This window comes from Camponotus floridanus, unplaced genomic scaffold (assembly GCF_003227725.1).
Source record: "Camponotus floridanus strain SB8 unplaced genomic scaffold, Cflo_v7.5 scaffold20, whole genome shotgun sequence".
NCBI classification, from domain to species: domain Eukaryota; kingdom Metazoa; phylum Arthropoda; class Insecta; order Hymenoptera; family Formicidae; genus Camponotus; species Camponotus floridanus.
The window spans coordinates 1,764,947-1,786,038 of record NW_020229326.1 but is presented as its reverse complement, the minus strand read 5'-3'; the positions used below and the strand labels follow the sequence as shown (position 1 = coordinate 1,786,038).

General features: G+C 38.9%; 1 protein-coding gene across 4 annotated transcripts in view; it reads right to left on the bottom strand.

The window, feature by feature from the left end:
* LOC105249927 (transcription factor Sox-2) overlaps nucleotides 1–19,926 on the bottom strand; it is an 86,461-nt gene extending 66,535 nt beyond the window's left edge. For 2 of the 4 annotated variants that reach the window (XM_011255724.3, XM_011255725.3), the window contains exon 1: nucleotides 17,503–19,926. In XM_011255724.3, coding sequence (XP_011254026.1) covers nucleotides 17,503–18,893 — 1,391 coding nt within the window. In that variant the 5' untranslated portion in view covers nucleotides 18,894–19,926. Of the gene's footprint in view, nucleotides 1–13,636; nucleotides 14,730–17,502 lie in introns of those variants that run through there. The other 2 variants (XM_011255726.3, XM_011255727.3) reach the window with 2 other exon arrangements.
* Between the last annotated feature and the right edge of the window lie 1,166 nt (nucleotides 19,927–21,092).

Below are 21,092 nucleotides of genomic sequence, written 5' to 3'. Positions count from 1 at the left end.
AAAGCGACAAGGTATGGCGCACGACGAGTGGTATAATCGATATCGGATAGTTCGAATATGCCCGGAAGACGAAGACGCGAGATACGCCCCGTGTATTCTTACATCCGTGAAATTAGATCGTACGTACAGGGTGTGTCGTAGTATGCGAAAGTCAAATTTGTCAGACGTCTATCGACAATATTGAAATATTCGGAGAGAATTGAAAATATTCAAAGATCGCGAGACAGAAGATTTGAAAAAATTAAATCGATGTAAATCTTGCATTTAGATGCAAGATGATCATATTTCTCATGCACAAATGAAAATTTCTAAGATATATAAATCGGAGATAAAATAAAGAAACGAGGCGTATGTTTATACGAACATTTGTTCTTGTTCTTTTTTAAGCGCATTTTAAATGCATTTCTTTATATATCATAAATCTTTTCTCAAGAAATTCAGAAAAAGAGCCAATCACATTTTATGAAAGAAGAAAAGAGAGACAATTTTTGATTTCGTTTTATCCATATGTTCTCCTTTATTGTTTTGAATCGTACAATTAATTGTCATTCTGAGCGTTTACGTAAAATAAATTGCGTGTCAGTGTGACGGGCATCTTCGCGTGAAATCGGACTTAAACACTCGACGACGGGAGAATGGAAAATTGCATAAGAATCTGCGACTCGCGCGAGAAATATATGCAACTTCGAACGTAACCGCGATATTTTACGTAAAGCTCGGGAGGATTTTTTTAAATCTGTTCTCGCGACTCCAAACATCGCGGTAATTTTGCGTGGGCGACGTAAAATTACGTCACGATTCTATCATGCTCAAGATGCACAGCAGATTTCGATGCTGGAAAGATACTTGACGCATGTGCAACGTTGTAAAATTTATTTATTTAAGTATCGAAAAACGCGGTGATGATTGATTATATTTTTTACTTCGACATTGATTGGAACATGACATTTCTTATATCACTCGTAATAATTCTACATACAATATATGAAGAAATAAATGGAATAAAGTTGTAAATATGTTCTTTTTTTAGTGACACAGTAACGCATGTATTGAAGAGGGAAATTGATTATTTAAAATTAAATCAAAGGGAAGATGTAAGATGGATTAATGTCCAACAACGTGATAAAAAATTTAATAAAGACGTAATGACTCTGCGCTAATTATACGCTACACGATTTAAATACGACCAAGAGTCTAATGATGTAGATACAATTTACTCGAGAGATTGAGGAAACCAGATTTATACGCGATCGTGAATTTTTTCGAATTCTAGTATCCATTACGGATTAATCGAGTGGCCGTTACCGAAAAAAGCCATCGTCTCTCGACAACATTCGTGACATACGCTCGACGCGAACAAAGCTAGAGAGCGGTCCGAGAGGCTTACAGCCGCTAAGCGATTACACGGTACGTCGTTGAGAGACTAAGACCTCGGTATATTGAAAAATTACGCTCTTACGTAATTAAAAGGCCGAAAAGTCCCGGCGAGATGAATGTCGACGCGCGCGCGAGCCGCTAATTCCCGTTCTCCTCGCGTGTTCTTTTTCTCCCCTTCTTTTTTAATTCCCCCTCCCCTTCCCTTTCTCCCACAGCCGGCGGTATAGATGTCACAAGGATAGCAAATTTCATTTGTTATTTTCTCTCTCCGCGCGGACGCGAGAGGAGAGCGCGAGCTGAAACGCGACGACGACGACGCGACGGCTTCTTTCACACGGCTCGCACGCGACATTTATCACGCGCGTGACATTTTAATTAAATGCGATGACACTCCTCGTTCGATCCGGACGAAGCGCGTGTACGCGCTCGCGCCAACACCTACGCCCGTCGATAACGATATTATATGTTCGCCGCTTAGCTCGTCCCGTCGTCTTTCCTTCTCGCTCTCTCTCTGCTCGTGTCCGCCTAGTCACCCTGCTGTACCTCTTTCTCCCTCCCCTCGTATCCCGCAACGCGGTACCGTTCTCTTTGCGTTTCTTTTCTTTCTTTTTTTTTCTCCCTTTCTTTTCTTTCTTTTACTCTCGAATGAACGCGAATCGACGATGATGGCCGACATGCAGCACATCGAAAACAACACACGCGAAATCCGAATGACAAATCACCTCTCGGCGACGAAATTAGCCGGCCGTTTCGCTAATTTCGACGGCGATGACAAAAATCGCGCAAATTCACGGGGGCGATGACCGTTAAACGCGCGGATTATACTCGTCATTTTTAACCCTGTGGCATTTATCAAAAGCTTATACTAAAACAGTCTTTAGCAATTGCGTCCTGGCTCCGAGTCGAGACGTATAAATGTCGAAATCGCAATTGCAAAACTCGTCGCCTGGCGATCATTTGTATTAACGATGCGATAATCTTCAGTTATACATGATAAAAGATGTAAAATTATATTAACAATAAGTTTAATTACACAATATAACATTTTTTAGGGTGTCTACTAAAAAATTATAAAAGAATTCCCTCCTTTATAAAAAATCTTCCTCAAAATTCTTTTTTTTTTTTTTAAAGAGAATATTTAAAAAAATCTTTGATGCAACTTTTTAAGATGAGTTCTTTTATTATACGCATTTTCTAATTATACGACGAAAGAATGTAGAGTTACTTAAGTTTCAAGTACTAATTGCATATGTTGAAAAAAATTGAGTAGTTTTCGTAAAATAATCAATATACATATAAGATGTAATTATATTTTAAACATATTCATAGCTTGGCTTATCGGCGAATTGCCGATTGCTTGTAAGAATAAAATTATCAAAGAGAAAATTTTTCTAAAAATCCCCTAATAAAATTGCATAAGTATTCCCTGTTTCGAATATAAAAAAATTGCTGAGAATTCCAACTGTTTCACGTTTTTCCAAGGAGTAGATACTCTGATTTAATTACGTGTATAATTTTACATTTAGTTTGTCAATTTACATATATTTTGTATAGTTACGTTAATTAATTCATCTTCGTTACAATTATATAAAATATGCATAAAACATATGGTCACCTGTAATTAGATAGCGGATCGTAGCCCGAAATTAGCAGCCACGAATTTCTAATCGACGACGCGATCTCCCCCCGCTTCTCATCGTGGATAGGACCCCGTGCGATAACTCGACGCGTGACGGCATTATAACGACCCCCGGACGGCGCGGGAGGGTTGATAAGAGGACCGGCGAGGCGGGCGGGATCGCGGTCGCACCGAAAATTAAGACAAATCACGACCGATTACGATCGCGTTAAATTAGCCCCGGCGGCCGATTCGTCGCCGCATGCGAATCGTGCATTAGGAGAAACGCCGGGCGTCGTAAATGCAACGACGCCGAGCGTCGTTTCTCGTTCTCGTTCCCGATGCACAGCCGGAGCAGGGCGATAACTCAGCACGCGCGCTACCACCGTGAGTTATCAGCCGGCGCGAGACGGGACCCGAGTCCGTTATCAGCCGCCGGCGGCTTGAAAAATCACCGGCCGGAAAATAATTGTTAAGTGCTTTATTAGCGCAATAACGTGCAACGACGAGAGGGAAAAACTGGAACAAAAGGGGGCGAGAGATAGCAAGAGATGGCGATCGTCGAGGTCTCTTTCTGTCGGAGGAAAGAAGAGGGGAGGGCACGTTTCGATTTGGCGGAATAGAATTGTTTGCGAATATTTGCTTACGATAGGAAGAGAGATTGTACGTCAGGAAATTGATTTTAGAAATCGTCCGAGCTCGAGAGTGACTTCTCAACTCGCGTCGGTAGTCGTGAAAATATAAAAAGTCACCGAATATATAATCGAGCAAACTCGCGAGCCTGTCCACAAGTAAATAGAAACTTACAATATGTACAATGTACGCGGCAATAAATTCTCTCGATATCGCTCGTTAATGATCGCCCTTGTCGCCGATAACTCGCCGACGCGCAGTTTACTATCCATTTCCGAGCAGAGTGCGTCGCGGTGCGTAAATCACATTTCGTATAATTTATATCGCGAGTAACTCGTAAGGTAAAGTAAAATATAACCTTTGGTCGTGCGATAACTGAAATCGTTTCGCGATTCAAGAAGGACGCGGGCGAGGAGCATCGTCTGGCTCGAATCGGACATTGAAATTAGAGAGAGGGAAATAATTGTATTAAATAATTTTTTTAAGATAAAGATATATATATAAAAACAATTTTTGTTATAGTATCGTCAAATTTATCTCGGGTCAATGTCTCGTATTTTATGAACTTCCGACACTGCTCTCCTGACGGCACCCGCAAGCATAAATTAACGTCCATCCTGGCGTAATTTACGTGATTTGCGTACAGCGTGTACTAAAGGACGTGAAGGTGGGTAATGCCTATAAATATTAACTCGATCACGAACAGCTGTTTGCGCCTATTAGATTGTAACGTACGGTAGTCTATTTTATAAAATTATGTGAAGAAAATTATCCAAGCTACCAAAAGCTACATAAAGAAGATTAATTTCTTTTTCACTTTTTGGAAAAGTCAAGTGTATTTTTCAAAGGAGAAAAATATAAGACACTCGTGTACTACGTGTCTTGATTTTTCAAGCGATTTAAAGACGAAAGTTTTAAATCGGCATCGCGTGCAAGAAAATGAGAAAAACACCGAAACCGTTCTAATGCAGGGAAAAACTGCGCGACTTATTGCTCCCAAATTGCTCATAAAACAACGGCATCTCTTCTTGCGACGAGCGTACATAAATGCTTAGCGCACGATAGCCTCGCGATTCTCGTTAGCAAGAACATTTATCCTGTAGAAACGGACTGACACATGCATCTCTATGGCATCGAGAGAAAGAGATAGATGGAGAGATCCTGGAGTCATCGAGAGAGATCCCATATCGGTGGTCGGAGCCGGAATAAAGTAGCGTACGACAGTGAAATTTATATGTTATAGGACAGGCGTTGTGTGACAATCTCTCTCGAATCGAGAAAAGGGTCGCGATCGTGAAGCGGGCCGACTATGAAGTGTTTACCCGCAACGAATTTGTCGCATTAAGAACGCATTAGCGTCAAGTCGGGTTAGCGATCGGCGTGATATAAGCGGGCCGACAGCGCGCACATGCCAAGGAAGTGGGTGATTATTAAGTCGATGACGTTCATATCTAATCCGTGCTCCAAACCCTTAAACTTGACCTTTGTCGTTAGAACAATAAATTCCCCTCGAAGTAAAAACACATCGGTAAATAATCAAAATTAATTTGCATTTTATCGTATCATTTATTTCTTATCTTATAATTTATTCTATCTTTTCTTGTTCTTTTCAATCGAAAATAGAATTTTATTTTTCCCATATATGGTTAGGCGAATATGTGATTCGGGAGAAGGAATGGGAGGAACAAAATAAGGAACTTGTTTTAGGGCTTGCCGAGGCTCCCGGTTGACGGTTCGGCTCGGACCGGTGGTGCTATTAACGACATTAACGCTATTACGAGCAAACACGGCTCTATATCATCCCGAGCTGGCGGAATAATAAACGATAAATTCTGGCGAAAAAAATACGGCGTCGAACAAGCGTAACCCATTTGTTTGCGATAAACTGACTCGGAGGCTAGTCCGACCAGTTTGCAACAGCCGTCCTCTCCGACGGGCGCGAATGCACCCTTCGCCATCTTTTTGCCATTTTTTTCTTCGCGACTACCCTCTCCTTTAACTCGTGAACGCTCGAAAATTATTTTCCCTTCCTCGTATTAAATCTGTTATAAATACTTGACGAATAATCTTTATCGTGAATCTAGGGGCGATATTTTTTTTATGAATTCAATTATTACAAGTGACGTAGATATATTTTAAATAATTTGTAATTGGTGGCCAAATCGCCGGAACGAATGTACGAATAAAAACGATATACTATAAATTTCTGAAATTTCAAGTGTGCCTCTTTGACTTGCAGGCTCCGTTTTTAACTGCTGACAGGCACGAAAAGCACTTGTAAATTTTTGCGATACCTGAAATATTGCTTGGCGCAGAAATTTTTCGAATTTTATCACGACCTGTCCCTGCGAATAAGAATTACAACACATGCTTATAACATTATGAAGAGATGAGAAAAGGAGAGAGAAAAAGAGAGCGTGAAATTAGAAGAAAAAATTCGATTCGAGCGAGCGCAGATCGCTTAACGCTAACGAACGAGCATGTGATTACGAGTCTTAATCATGCGAGTGAATACGTGGCAAAAGTAAAAAATAAAAAAGAGAGAGAGAAAGAGACCAACGGCTGCGGTTTGTCAGAATATACGACGCGCATATGTTATCGTGCCAATTAACAAATTGGAAGGTCCGACTGGATTTCTCGATGACGACCATTCGTCGCCATAACTGTCGCTACCATAAACGCGAAGCAAAAGGAGAAACTGCCTTTGAGCAGTTCTTTTCAGTTATAGTTTCTATATGTTTTCTGGCTTATTCTATAGGATGAGTATATACACATATTTGCAGTTCAATTATATAAAATCTAGAAGAAAGAGAGAGAGAGAGAGTGCTGAAAGAAAGAAAACAATTCAATTTTGTCATTAAAGAAAGTCGGTATGTAAATAATTAGTTTGAAAATTGATTTTTGATTATTAGACAGAATGATTTAACAGAATCATTAACAGTTTGACAATCTTTCATAATCTATGAGGATTATTACATAGTATGCAAAAATAAACACACATATGTTTAGAAACAAATATAGCCTTTAATGAGAATTTTTATAAGAATTCTTGCAATGTCTCTTTTGAAAAATAGATATTCTCGTTAACAATTTACAGCAATTTAGAATACGTGCCATTTGTCGAAAGCAATTACTCGGAGGCTCGATAGTAAGAGGCGTCAGGTGCAAAATGTACATGACGTATCTTTGCCAACACGGGAGGAGAGGAAAGGGGAGAAAAAGAAGGAGAAGCAGGAGGAGAAGGGCGCTCGCTCACCCACGTTCGTAGTAATTATCACGGTTACGGCTCTCCGTGGGGATACGCGATCGTTTAAGTCACTCAGGATAACAAGCGCGGGATTCTCAGTTCGTTAACCCGTTCGTTCGCGGGATGGATTAATGGATCCGTTAAATCTTTCGATCGGCGCGCCCGTCCCAGAGTAAGAAATCGTATTCGAGCCATGCCGTTGGTAATCGCGAGCTTATTATCTCGCTGCTGTGATTTTTCCGCCGATGAAAAGTGGCCTGATAAGCCCCGTACGCACGTCATCGTCGCCGCTGTTGTTTTTGACAAATGCACCACGATCGGTCCGGTTAATTGATGCGCCGCGAAAATGTCGGGGGAACCGATTTCTTTAAACGAAAGCTAATTTGCGCAAGCCGGTTCTCTCTTGACGCGCGAGAGAATTTTCAATCGAAAACAAATATCATCGAACGTTACCGATCTCGAGTCGACTTGAGGGCGAGAGAGGGTTTATTGGTGAAGCTTACTTGAACGTTAATAACAAGGTCGTTTCACACCGGATACTCGATCGGCGACAGTGGCAGGCTGCCAATAACCCGGGTGGCGTCATAAGGAGCACGTTTTAGGTAATTGGCCGTGAATATTATCTTACTTAGGGGCGACGGAGGTTAACCGGATCAGCATCGAACCGCACGATATAGAGAATACGGGAGAGAAAAGAGACTAACAAAAGTGAGAGAGAGAGAGAAAGAGCGAAGGTGAAGTGCGCGATACCTTACAAATTACAACTCGCGAGGGGATGTTTCGCGTGGAGGTCACCCACGCGTGATCCGAGGGATCGGCTCGAGATTAAAGTCGCCCTAAAGCGCAACGGCGTCAAAGCAAACTCTCGCGACTCCTCTTTCATCATTTTTCTCGTCTAACTTCTGGCGCAAATTGATTTACCACAAATAGATATTAAGTTTGAAGTATAAACTCGAGTGATCTTTACGTGCAAAATATTTTACTTGTTCCGATATCCTCCGGCGGTATAATTTAGCCACAATTAGAAATCGATTGGATTGAACAAAGAAAAATATTCGATCGTTTTATTTAAAATCATAGAAATAAATCATGAAAACTTAAAAATAAAGCGAATAAATGAAGCCAACAGATGTGAAATAAATAAATAAGCTATATTAGAAGGATTTTTTTCCTAAATATATGTACAAATATTTTATTTTTTGTTATAAATACATCCTTCGGCTATATATATTTTTATCGGATTTTGATCGCGACACCCTTGCATGAGATTTGAAAAGAGCTAAGTAATTAAAATAAATAAATCAACTGTCCACGCGCGGTTTATTTATTTACGCAACGTTTTTGCCAAATGCAAAAATTAAACGCGGTATTATTGATTAGTGAGGATACATTTTGAAACGAAAGTGCGATTAAAAATTATATTCGGTGATCGGTAATTTTCGTACATCGAAAAAGATATATAAGTAATTTTCATAAATTATTTTATCTATTGCGAGTAATAAAAGAAAAGTACGTCGCTAAATATATCTCGTTGAATAGATTTATGGAATGTGTGTAAGTTTTAAAAGTAATTTATATAATTAAGCCGTAAAAAAGTTTCAAATTCGAAAAATAAGTGGCACTTTCTCGACAGATTTACAACCTTACTTTACGCCAAGGCCTGCGAAGATCTTTTGGCCTTCAACGTGATGTTTTGGCTTTATTGTCGTGTTTACGTGCTTGTCGGTATCTAGTGTGTGTATCCTCTGATATATTTATTGTCCGGACGCGGATAATGAACCTGGCCTTCGAGTGCTATGCTATCAGTCGATCGAACGATCGATCGTTGCGTTATCGGAATAATTCGTGATTTGTCGACATCTAGGCAACGAGAGATAACACGAAAAGAAAATTTACGACGAATCTTAATCAATCGCGAAAAATGGCGAATTAAAAGTAAGATATATAATAGAATTAAAAATTTATATAATAATCACGGTCAATCAATTTTTTAATTTACATATTATTTTTGAATTAAATTCTTCAATTATACGTGCGCAATTTCGAAAAATGTTGAAAAAAATTGGCCAAGGGAAACGTACATATACATATACTCTTCGAATTGCTACTTATTCTTGCTGTTTGATCGCGTGTCAAAGCCGGCTTTATGTCGCTATTATTACCGCCGCAATCGTTTGTTACGGAATACATAGTTATTACACTGCGCACACTCGGCATACTAATATATTTATACTCATAACAGTCTCTCTAAAATTGAGTAAAATCAAAAAGTCTCGTTGCCAGGGGTAACGATTGTTTGTCACCGCGAATGTTATTACGCCATGTTTGCGACGTTTAAATTGTCGCAAGGACACCTAATTTACCTGCTCGTTAGAGCCAATCTAAATATGCCAACATTTTTATTTTTTAGTGCAACTTAACGTTTCGCCCAAAGACTTGAAATCGGAAAACGGCGTAGCTAAAAGTATATCGTAAGGCAATAAAACGCTTCATAACAATGGGAAAGTCTCGCATGTTGGGCGAAAGGTAAGAGAAACGCTGACGCGATGGAACAAGATGTACAGCATGCGCTTGGACGCGTCGTTTCCCCGAAACCGACCCGGGAAAGCGACCTGAAATTATTATCCAACTTTGTGCGAGCAACAAGTGTCGTTAAATCAACTCCACGTCGCCCATCTCGCGTATCGCGCACGGCTGTGCATCGTCACACATGCACGCACGGGACATTTAAAGAAATGTTGCCAAAGTTGCGGTCCTCCGCGAGAGCTTTTCTCTTTGGGGACGCCCTCACCTTTTCCTTGGTTTACAATTTTGAAACGCGTGATTATCGAAGCGCAATTATATTAAAATAATTAATGTACGCGATTCAAGTAATTTATACATGTTTATTTTCGATAATTATTCATATATATGACGCGACCATTCGCGAGTCAAACGTCGCGGAAAGTCGGTCGGGGGATGAGAGGAGAGAGAGAGAGTGAGGGGGAGAAACGACGAGAGCGGATGAAGAAGCAATCATCGGTATTAAATAACGACGAGGTCGCACCTCGCGCGCGCTCCCCGTCGCAGTCATGTGCGTTACTTCGGACTGGGCGGAGGGGGCGTGAAACACTTGAAAATCCCGTTTATGTAAAACACAGGAAAACGGGCCTCCAGAAGACCGCGTCGCGTCGCCTCGCCTCGCGCGTTGGGACGTTAGGTGGAACGCGTAATTGAAAGCACTTTAGAGACCCTAGCGGCACGCACAACGAGCTACTCGCATTTGCATTCAGTGGCGGAGGGAATGCCTTTTAACCGAAATGACTGCGTGTGTATGACAAACGCCGCGGTTTATGTGCCGGAACGATGGGAATATTTATTGGCGCGAATTAATGTCTCCACTCGTCCATACACATATACCGCGCGTTCGGCATATTACACGCACTATATATGTGTATACATTTTTTTATCGGGACATTTCGCAAGCGAAATCCACCGGGAGGAGGGTAGGAGGTAAAAAGCCCATTTGCGGCGAAAAATCATTTACGCTGGTCCATATTGTGTTTGTTCGTGCGGGTTTATGGAGATACGAGTGGTTTAGCACATCATCCAGTATACCCTAATAAGTAAAACGACTCATTTCGGATGGATAATCAAAGATATGAAAATAGCCGTCATGTATCGCTTCCAGAAAAATTACTCGTTCATTGAGAAAGTTTACAAGATTGGCAAAAATTTTCAATGATCATTGTGGAAATGTGATAGTATGGTAGCAAAAAATGTATAATTTGTCATTATATAATTAATCATATCTTAAATCTTTATCCTTTATTTCAATGATGGAGTGCATCGATTTATATTTATCATAACAATATTATCGACTTGTTTTTGTCATTTCTCATTCTATTGCTGCGATTTTGGTACGAATATAATATTGAGGTAAAAATTTGCGTCGTGACAGGATGGCGGATACGAGAGATGATGTACAGGATGATCGAATTGAAAACACACAAATTATTGATTGTAATATCTATATATCGATGCATATATAATAATGTAGTAAAGTATCTCTTAAAATATCGCAAAACGTATGTACAGAGTTCACGATATATTTTCGTTAACTTATCGATCCTTTTTTATATACATTGACCGTCATGTATATATTCGGCGTCATAAGTGTGTTTCAGTATCAAGAACAAGCAAGAGACGTGGAAATAAAATAAATAATCCTAAAAATCACTCTGTGTTTGTCTGTTCGTTTATTTCAAGAATAATATATATGTACAGAATTGCTTGCTGGAACAGGATGTTTTTTTATGCGAAAAAAGATCCAAATTGAATATATTGTCCCGTGACGCGACAAATTGTGCCCGAATACGAAGTGCAAATTTAACAACGTTTTTGGACACATAATTAAAAAAAAAATAATTGTCATTTCTTTATCAACGAGCAATCATTTATAAAGAGCAATTATTAGATAAAAATAATAAATATAGACTGCGTATTTTATTTTAATAACAAATAGCGCATGTGCATATAAAAAGCAATTTTTAAGAGTGCATCTAACTCTTTTAATTCAATCTCAAATGGAAATAAAAGATATAAAAAGAAATTCCCTTCTTTTAAATTAACTTATACTCATTATATCTATGAATCAATCTTTACGTTTTCAAAAATCAAGAAAATAGTAATCAAGAAAATTATCAAGGAATTGTAATTAGGATGTATAATGAATTTTTTTAATGAAAAAAGAAATAAATGTATACATATATAAGAATATAAAAAATGATAACTCATTTTATATATATATATATATATATATATGTGTGTGTGTATGTATATGTATATATATATATATATTATTTTTTTAAAAACCTTTTTTTATATTTTATATGCGTATATGTGTAAAAATATTGCATACACATAGTATGTTATATATTTTATATATTAAATTTATTTCGTTTTTTATTTATGTGTCATGTGCATACGTTAAATATCGTTGAATAGATATATTCAATATAAGAGAAATAAATTTTCATGAAAAGAAAATCTCTCAAGAAGAAATAATTTTTTATGTCTTGAAAGCGTTGAATACACTTTTATAAAAAAAGTTATTTTTATGTTATTATTACGAAATGAACAAGCAATAATTATCATAAGAGGCACAACAGTCAACACGAAACATCTCACATTTCCTACAAATTTTTCGCATCGAAACACACTGTACTTTTACAGTGTCTCTTATCACAGACTGAATCTCAGTTACAGCAAGCAACAACTTGGACTTTGTGGGTGTGTATGCCTTCTCTCTCGGTCGTTGCAGATACGGTTGAATGTATACACGTACGCACGTATAAACGCATATATTATCGTCCCGTTATTAATTTTCGTACGTATAAAACATTAGAAGTATCCGCGTTTTAGACACTGAATAGCGTAGAAACGTACGTCTTTCTCGGGGGAAGAGAATTAACGGAAGATCAAGAATATTCTATATTCTTAAGTACTCGCGCAATAGAAAATCATTTATGTTTCAAAAGATTATGGAATATTTTCTTCCAAATATGAAGGATTTAATAATAGCACAAATTTTATTGAGGTTTCATTCACAAAAAATTCCTTCTTTATTAAGAGTGTATGGATAAATAAAAATCACTTTAATACTATTGACTCTAGATGAATACTTAAGAATTATTTTTCGAATCGCGCTCATCATCGTTTGATCAGTCAATCGCAACAAAATTATGAGAATCTCGTACGATAAACCCTACGAGATTATATGCAAGGAATCACACGAATATAAGTATTATAATAACGTACGTATACGATGAGATGATAACGATGAAGAAATATCGATGGTAGGAAAAAATTCGGTTGCAATATCGATAACGAAAGATAAAGAATTGAAACGAAGGATTGGTGTATAAGAGAGGAGTAACTAAAATATCGTATATCATTTTAAATAACTAATAATAACAACTAATAATCTAATAATGGCGCATAATAATATAATAATATTAACTATATAATAATAGTAATATGATGAAATAAGGATATTTTAGTTCTGTTAAAGTGTGTATAATCGATTTTAAGGGTGTGACGGAAATGAAATGAAAAAAAAGACGTGCGTTTAATTCGCTTTAATTTCAACAAGTTTGCCTTGAAAAAAAAGCGCTTTATTGTCGAGGGGATGCATTTGTTTTGTACAGTTAAGTATAAATCGACAATAATATACATAACATAAAATATCCTAACTTTACATTAATTTTATACGCATAAATCAGTTTCAAGGCAGTCCAGAAAAGTCCGTTAAATAAGAGTCGTGAAATTCCTGAAAAGTTCGATTTTTGCAATACTTTTCAGGAAACGCATGAGACATATAACATCAAATAGTATTACGTATCGCGGAGAGATGCGTATCTTCTGTTTACTTTATATATGTTTATGTATATATATATGTCTATATATGTCTATATATACATATTTATTTATACAGTCACATATATACAGCCATAACTTAATATATACAGTCATAACTAAATTTCATAACCTGTAAGTCGTGCAAAAACTAAAAAATTTAAATATTAAATATATAATATACTAATATATTAGGCGTCTACACGTGTGTGTCTGCAGAATAGAATATTTTTTTAATCGGAATAAAAGCTGCCTATAATTTTGAATATTTCGAATATTTTGATTCTTTTTTGATTATTTCTTCAATTGTGATAAAATATAAAGTAAATAGAAAGTAATACAACATTTTATATTTATATTATAATTTTCATTATATATTCTATCGCATTATTCAATTCCGATTACGTACAAAATTGTTTCAGATATTCCACTCTGTACACTTATTGCGAATTATTATACGAGTAGACGAAATGAAAGAGTATAAATGAAATAGTATGTTAGAACTATGATATGTACACACGACGCGTCAAAAAATGTTACGAACAATCCAATAATATTTTGCAATGTATGTATCTCAACATATGTCTCATAACAATATTTTATAATCTATGTGTATTTTATAATGTATGTAATTCTATGCGTAAAAAGAAAAGGTTTCCTATAACAATGACATATCACACTGCGATTGTTTCTTAGAAGCACAATATATGTTTCTTCCTAAAATATATGTTTCTTCCTAAAATGTCAAAAGTAATTTGTTTTCTTCGTGAAATGCGATAACATTTCTTTATTGCCAACGCTGGAAATGATGAAGCACCGAATACGACGTCGACAATCGAACCTTGCACAATTTTTCGAATTATAACATTGTCCTCGCCGATAACAAACGGATAAAGAAATATGTAAACTAATCAAAGATAAGTTAAATAAAATCACGAATGTCTGCACTGCCAGAATCCAAGTGGAACCAATGTGGATATAACGTCTGCTCGAATAGGATTCCTCTCTTTGGTAACGTCGCAATTTCGCAAGAGCGCACTTGCAAATAATGTATTATCGACGCCTTCTACACAGACCGAATGTCTCCGTGGATGTCCCTATAGGCGAATAGGGATGGCGATGATAATGTGCAGCACATGGACGAGGATGATGGAGAGAATCTTTCGTGCGACGTGAATGCGAGCGAAGGCGCGGTCTCTCGAGTACCGAGAGCGGAGAGGTCGATTCGTTCTCGTCTCTTCCTCTCTCTCTCTCTCTGTCTCTCCAGAAAATTGTCTTCTCTCTCTCTCTCTCTTTATTATCATGGATTATATATATGTATATCGCACTTCCTCCTTTCTCTTCTTACTCTGTCTTTGCCTTTTTTTTTTACAGAGTTCCAATTCGTATGGGTGTCCGTCCAAGCTTGCCACTTTTTAAGCTACGAGATTCCTACGAGGTCATGGTTTATATGTTAGGCTGTAGATCACAGATGTGAGAAAACGTTAAGTTTTTAAATTTAGTTCATCCATTCAATAATAGAGTCGAAAAATAGAAGTCGGACGAAACTTTTGGGTATTTAGCGAGTCTCTGATAGAGAACGAAATGTTATCCGAATGCGAGATGATATATAAAAAAATTGTCGCAAAATCTAAGAAAATTTATGATAAGTTGAATAGAAAAATGCTTTGGAAAAACTATTTCTGGAAATAATAGTTTGATTTTTTATTTAATTTTTATCAAAATAATGTTTTAATTAAACTCAATGTCAATATATATACGATTTAAAATATAATTATATGGATACAAATCACTTCTCTAACAGATACAAAAATAGAAATAATAAAGAAAAGAATTAAATTCTTAAGGAAAAAAGTAAATGTCAAATTAAACATGTGGTATCGTGAACTCTGCTTCTTTCTGGACCCTATGTTCAAAATAATAATAATAATAATAACAATTCGATGTTCAAATTTCGAAATGTTTATTTCACATAAATTTATTTATATAAATAATAACAAAAAATAAACATTTAAATGAATAATAAGAATTATATATATATATATATATATATATATATATATATATATATATATATAAATGTGTGTGTGTGTAAAACAAAAAAGGAATGACTTGAATGATGTAATCAACTACTCAATGCGAATAAAACTCAGTGCGAAAAAGGATAAGTCACACTTAAGAAATAGAATTACGAGAAAATCCAATGAAACTTTTGACGATTTATGGCGAAAAATATTTCGAAGACAAAAGAAGCGCGTTTAAGAGCTTGTTTCGATTAAATGTAAACTGTGTAACAATGTTGTAAACTCCATATATATTGTAAATCACTCTAAACCCGCAGCAAACGTATATAAACCTCTTATGCTTCAAATGCCTATCAAACATAAGCCATATCCCGCCTTCTATCAATTCGATGGTTCGTACAATATATTGAAGATTTTTTTAAAACAAATCTCCTGGGAGCAAATCCTGCATCCAGTTGGTGCTCAAAGAGATGACGATTAAAAAAACTCACATACCAGATAAAAGCTCACAAAAAGTGTATAAATGATTGATGATGTATTTCAATGTAATAAGTGTCTCTCAGTTAGCATAAAAACTAGATGCGCGCGTATGTAGGTTTTAAATGCGTCCCTAAATATAGATTCAACCTTATTCGTTATTAACGGCTATTATACTCAAGTAGCTGTTATCCCAGTAAAATTCATAATTGTTAATGTCATGTTTTATTAAGCGCGCTACACGTTTCCGCCTTGCTACGCGCATAAATCGTCGGTTTAGGCTTCCTCCTTCGCTGCCGATACGAGATACGTCGGTCTATAATTTTCTAACGTAACAGCGTCTTGCAAGTTTACCCCCCTTATTAACTCGTTAAATTGTAACAATCGAGCGCGAATATAAGCGACTCGTCGCCCTTGTTTCAGACGCATAAACGACCGAATCGGGGATACAAATATCGTACATCATCGTTTTTTAGTAGTTAATTGGAGTGTGATGATAGAGGGTCCAGAAGCATTGTCACGATAGCATATGCGATATTATCGTCTGCGGTAAAGAATCGTGAATGTTCGCATTATGAAATATATATATATATATATATATCCCGAGAAAAGAGAGAAATAACAGTTATTTATACATACATTTCGTTCACAGTCATTTTGGTGAAGAAATAATAAATATATAAATATATTAAGCAGGAGTTATATATATTATACTCATAATGCGACTCACGAATTAGTGCGTGTATAGAATACGTAGGAGATCTTTATATATCAAACAGTGGGGTCAGAGATATCCATACGTAATAAAAGAATTCTCAATGTATTTTGAGAAATTATAAATTGAATCATATATTTATAATGCTAAGAAATTATTAAATCCGAGCAAAAGAATCTAAATATGAAGTTAAAAATTTGTAATATTTCTAATAATAAAGTGTGATAAGTGTGATAAAACAACCTATGGATAATACGAATCATAAGGATCTCCTGCGAATTTCTATACTGCTCGAATCACGAATTTCGAGAAGAATGATAATCTCCGAATTGGCATTGACAAAGATTATCGATAATTCTCGTTATTCGAGCGAGCGGTGCAATCAGTATCATCGAATCAGAATAAACTGCATTATGTTGTAAAATTTTATCGGCAATTCAATAATAAAAGATTAGCATCGCGAGTCGAACGCATATTTTTTTTTAATCGAACCATCTGGCAATAGGATTCGTAGACTCTATCATTGCCTGTAACGATTCAAAACATTCCTTTTCGTTTAAATGTAAATATTATGTATCTTTCTCTAGTGATATTTCCGAGAGCCGTGAATCTACTATTTAAAGCATCATGATCCGGAAAATCTAGAAATAATAATTACGATTATATAATCTAGAAATAATAATTACGATTATAAAATAATACAAGTGCGAAAATAAATATTCTCTACAAATTGTGTCTCGCAAAAAATCTCAAATTAGACTCGGATTAAAGTTGGTTAATTATTTCAAACATCACGTACATATTGCTAGAGAAATAACCGTTATGTTTTCGGGTACTTTTAGCAAGAATGTGGCAGTTTATTCCGCTTCTATGATTTTAAAAAGCGATTTGCAAGCAAATGTAAGCGAGAAAGAGAGTTGCGTGAGACTGTTGCGAGTGAAGAGAAAAGAGAGAAGAGAAAAATAGAAAGAGGAAATCTATTTTTCTTGTTTATTTGACATATTAGATAGCTTACATGTGCGCAAGCGGCTGTATGGCCGAGTGATGTTGCGCCAAAGAGTCCGGCGACGGTCCCGGCGAGTAGACACCCGCGCCATGCGGCACGACTCCTTGCTCGGCTCCCTGCGGCAGGTACATCGAGATCATATGCCTGAGGTCGCCCTGCGTTTGCTGGCTCTGTTGCTGGCCCATATACTCTCGCTTGACGGCTTGGCCGGCAACGGCGGCCGCGCCCGTCGACGTCGGTCCAGCCGTCGGCGTCGGTGTATGGATTCCGCCGCTCGCAGGGCTCGTAGGCTCGGATTTTATGCTACTGCCGCTCGGACTGTGACTCGACATCTGAGAGCCTGGTTGAGCCTGGTGATAGGGCGATGGCGAGCCGCCGGGGACGGTGGTAGCGCCGTATCCGCCGTACCCGTTCATGTAGTTGTTGATAGGACTGGGACTGCCACCGCCCATATGATGGCCCATCGTGTCGTACCTGGGGTAACCGGCAGCCGAGGCCGCTGCGCCTCCCATGTGACCGCCATACGCGACGTGTTGCTGGTACGCGGTCGGGTCGTGCATCATGTACCCGTTAGGCATGTAACCGTTGGACATTTGATAGACGTCCCGCGGCAATTGCGGCTGCTGCGGCCCACCGCTGGTACCAACTTGCCGCTGATCAACGAGCATACCGCCGACACCGGCCACGCCACTCGTCAGCGGGAACTTGTCCTTCTTGAGCAACGTTTTTGTCTTGCGTCGTGGCCGGTATTTGTAGTCCGGGTGCTCCTTCATGTGAACCGCGCGCAATCGTTTCGCCTCGTCGATGAACGGGCGCTTCTCCGACTCGCTCAGGAGTTTCCACTCGGCACCCAGGCGTTTCGAGATCTCCGAGTTGTGCATTTTAGGGTTCTCCTGAGCCATCTTGCGCCGCTGTCCGCGCGACCATACCATGAACGCGTTCATCGGCCTCTTAACGCGGTCCATATTGTTGTTCTTGGCGTTGGCCGCGTTACTCGAATTGTTGGGATTATTCGGGTTGCTGTGATTATTAGGCTGATGATGTTGTTGCGATTGCGACTGCGCCTGTTGTTGATGGGAGTGCTGCTGCTGCTGCTGCTGGGCACTCTGTTGCGTTGTCATCGCGTGCATATTCTGTTGATGTTGAGCAGCAGCGGCGGCGACCATATGCATCGAGCTGTAATGATGCTGCGACGTCTGATGATGATGCTGCAGACCAAGATTCAAACCGCCCGTGCTAGGCGGACTTCCCGATAGCGCCGGGCTATGGACTATCGAGCCAAGGGTCCCGTAAGAAGACATCCCCGTATGATGACCCATCGGCGATACGCCCTGGTGAGGATGCGGTGGCATCTGAGCGTGCAAACTGCCGCCCTTCATGTCCGTCTCCATCGTGAGCATGTCTTCCTCCCTGTGCCCGTACAGTTTGCCGCCCTTTTCTGATACCGTCGACGTCAAGAAAATCAACAGAGCGCGCCGAGACTATCAGATCGATCACCGGCCGATTACCCGGGGGTTAATCGAGTTATCCCCAATCACTGTGCGCGAAACAGAGATATGAAAGTCAAACGCGGATTCAAAGTTGACTAAATCGTAGCCCCTTCTTCGTTAGGGAAAAGTTCTAACATGCGCGTGCACAACGTCAATTTCTATCACCTGCGAGTGATCAATCGATTACACGATCGCGTGGGCGTACTGGTTGTACAACGTGCCAACCATGAATGCGCATTCCGTACGAAGTATGTGTACAATCTTTGTTTCACACGCAGCGCTAGATCCAGTCGCGAGAATCGTTTGTGAAGGGGTCAACTTCGGGCGAATACGAATTCAATAGGAAACACCACTCGCGATTCTCATGCTATCGAATCATCTTCCGCACTGTGCGTTTTATGGTGGAATCCTTCGTATTTTCTCTTCTTTTTCCTTCCAGTAAGTTTCACCGAAGAGATCTTGGTACGATCTGTAAGCCACAGAGTCCAAACGAGAACTGACGACACTATCACTTTCTTCCCCTCACTTGCTAGTCTCTCACCACTCCGTGCCGTACGCTAGCTGCTCTGACTGGCTGTGAGCCACGGCACGCTCGACGAATCGCGTTACGACAATGCGGCAACGACGCATCAGCAAAACACGGATGCTCCGGCGCGGCGGTTTTCTTTGAAATCCGACGATGGCACCTGAAATTGTGCGCGTGATACGAGACCAGGAAACCGACCAGCTAACTGAACGAAAGTTCACCGTTCACGATCACTGCTCTATCTCCAAAAATCTTTTTAATTTGTCACACAAGTTTTCCTATGTATTGGAAACTAGCTTTCTAGTAGATATCTACTGCTATTGCCGTATGTTGCTTCTTTTCCGATCGCTCTTCCACAACGAAAACGAAGAATAACCGATGAAGAAGAAAGCAGATACAACTTCTCTCCACGAGAGAACGAAACTGTCTGAGCGTAGTGAGCGTTTCAGCCTTAGGGTCGAAGCTCACTTCCTGCCGACAGCAATCCCCTTCCCCCTGAGTTTCGAGCTCCCTCTTCCTCAATCCCTACCTTCGTTGAGGAATGAGCGGGGATCGTACCCGACAGACCAGGCTCGAGGGTACAGCGGGCAATCGATTGGCAAGCGCGCCTGCCATCATTTCTCTCGGCCAATCGGCGCCGGCTCGTTCACACGAAGGCGGCGCCATTGCGCCGTGACGTCACCAAACGTAAAGGACCGACCTCTCGCGGCAAAGCTTTGATCCCCGTCATCGTGTTCCCCTTCCCTCGTTTTTCATCCCTACTCTGCTATCTCGTCGTCCTCTCCTTCCCTTTTCCCCTGCTCCGTTCTGTGCGCCAGTGACGTTTCTCTTCGCTTTTTCGCGCCGCGAAATCGGCTACCCGTCGGACGCATGTACCGCTACGTGCTGAGCAACGCTGCTGTGTATACATACGTGTCCACGAACCTTAATACGCGATGCGTACTAACTATATCGATTTTAATGCGAATAAGTTACGTCTGATACGAGCGCGACAATGATCTGATATGACTTGGGAATTTTAAGAATTTGCGACACAAACAGAGGAAAGAGAATATACGGAATCTTTTCTATCTCGACTTTTAAAAAATTGTAGAGCAATATGATACACCACACATTCTTCTTCAGATTAGAATAATTCGTTTTAGAAAAAAGATAATTAGGGAGTTGAATTTTGTGGAAAAATTACGATGACAATCTGTGTTTATCGAGTAAATTAAATAGATATTATGTATAAATAGATGTCAATTTTAATTATCAATTCAAAATATATTCCATATGAATATATGTGCAGTTAGTTGAAAATGTCGTCATTAACTGATTTATGTGAATATTTGACAGATGCGTAACATGGCTAATTTGTAAAATAATTAAATTTTTCAGAAATTTCATGGAAACAAAATTAAATTAATGTTTTATACTGGCAAAATGAAATTTTTCCTGTTTTTGTTTTGATCGGATATCATCGTTGCGAGATAAGAGCTTATCGAGATAGCGGATAAATGACCTATAACTGCGTTCGATGCAAGCTGCAACGAGCTGTCAAAGATTCATCCTCAAGGACGAATTGCGAAATAATTGCGAAA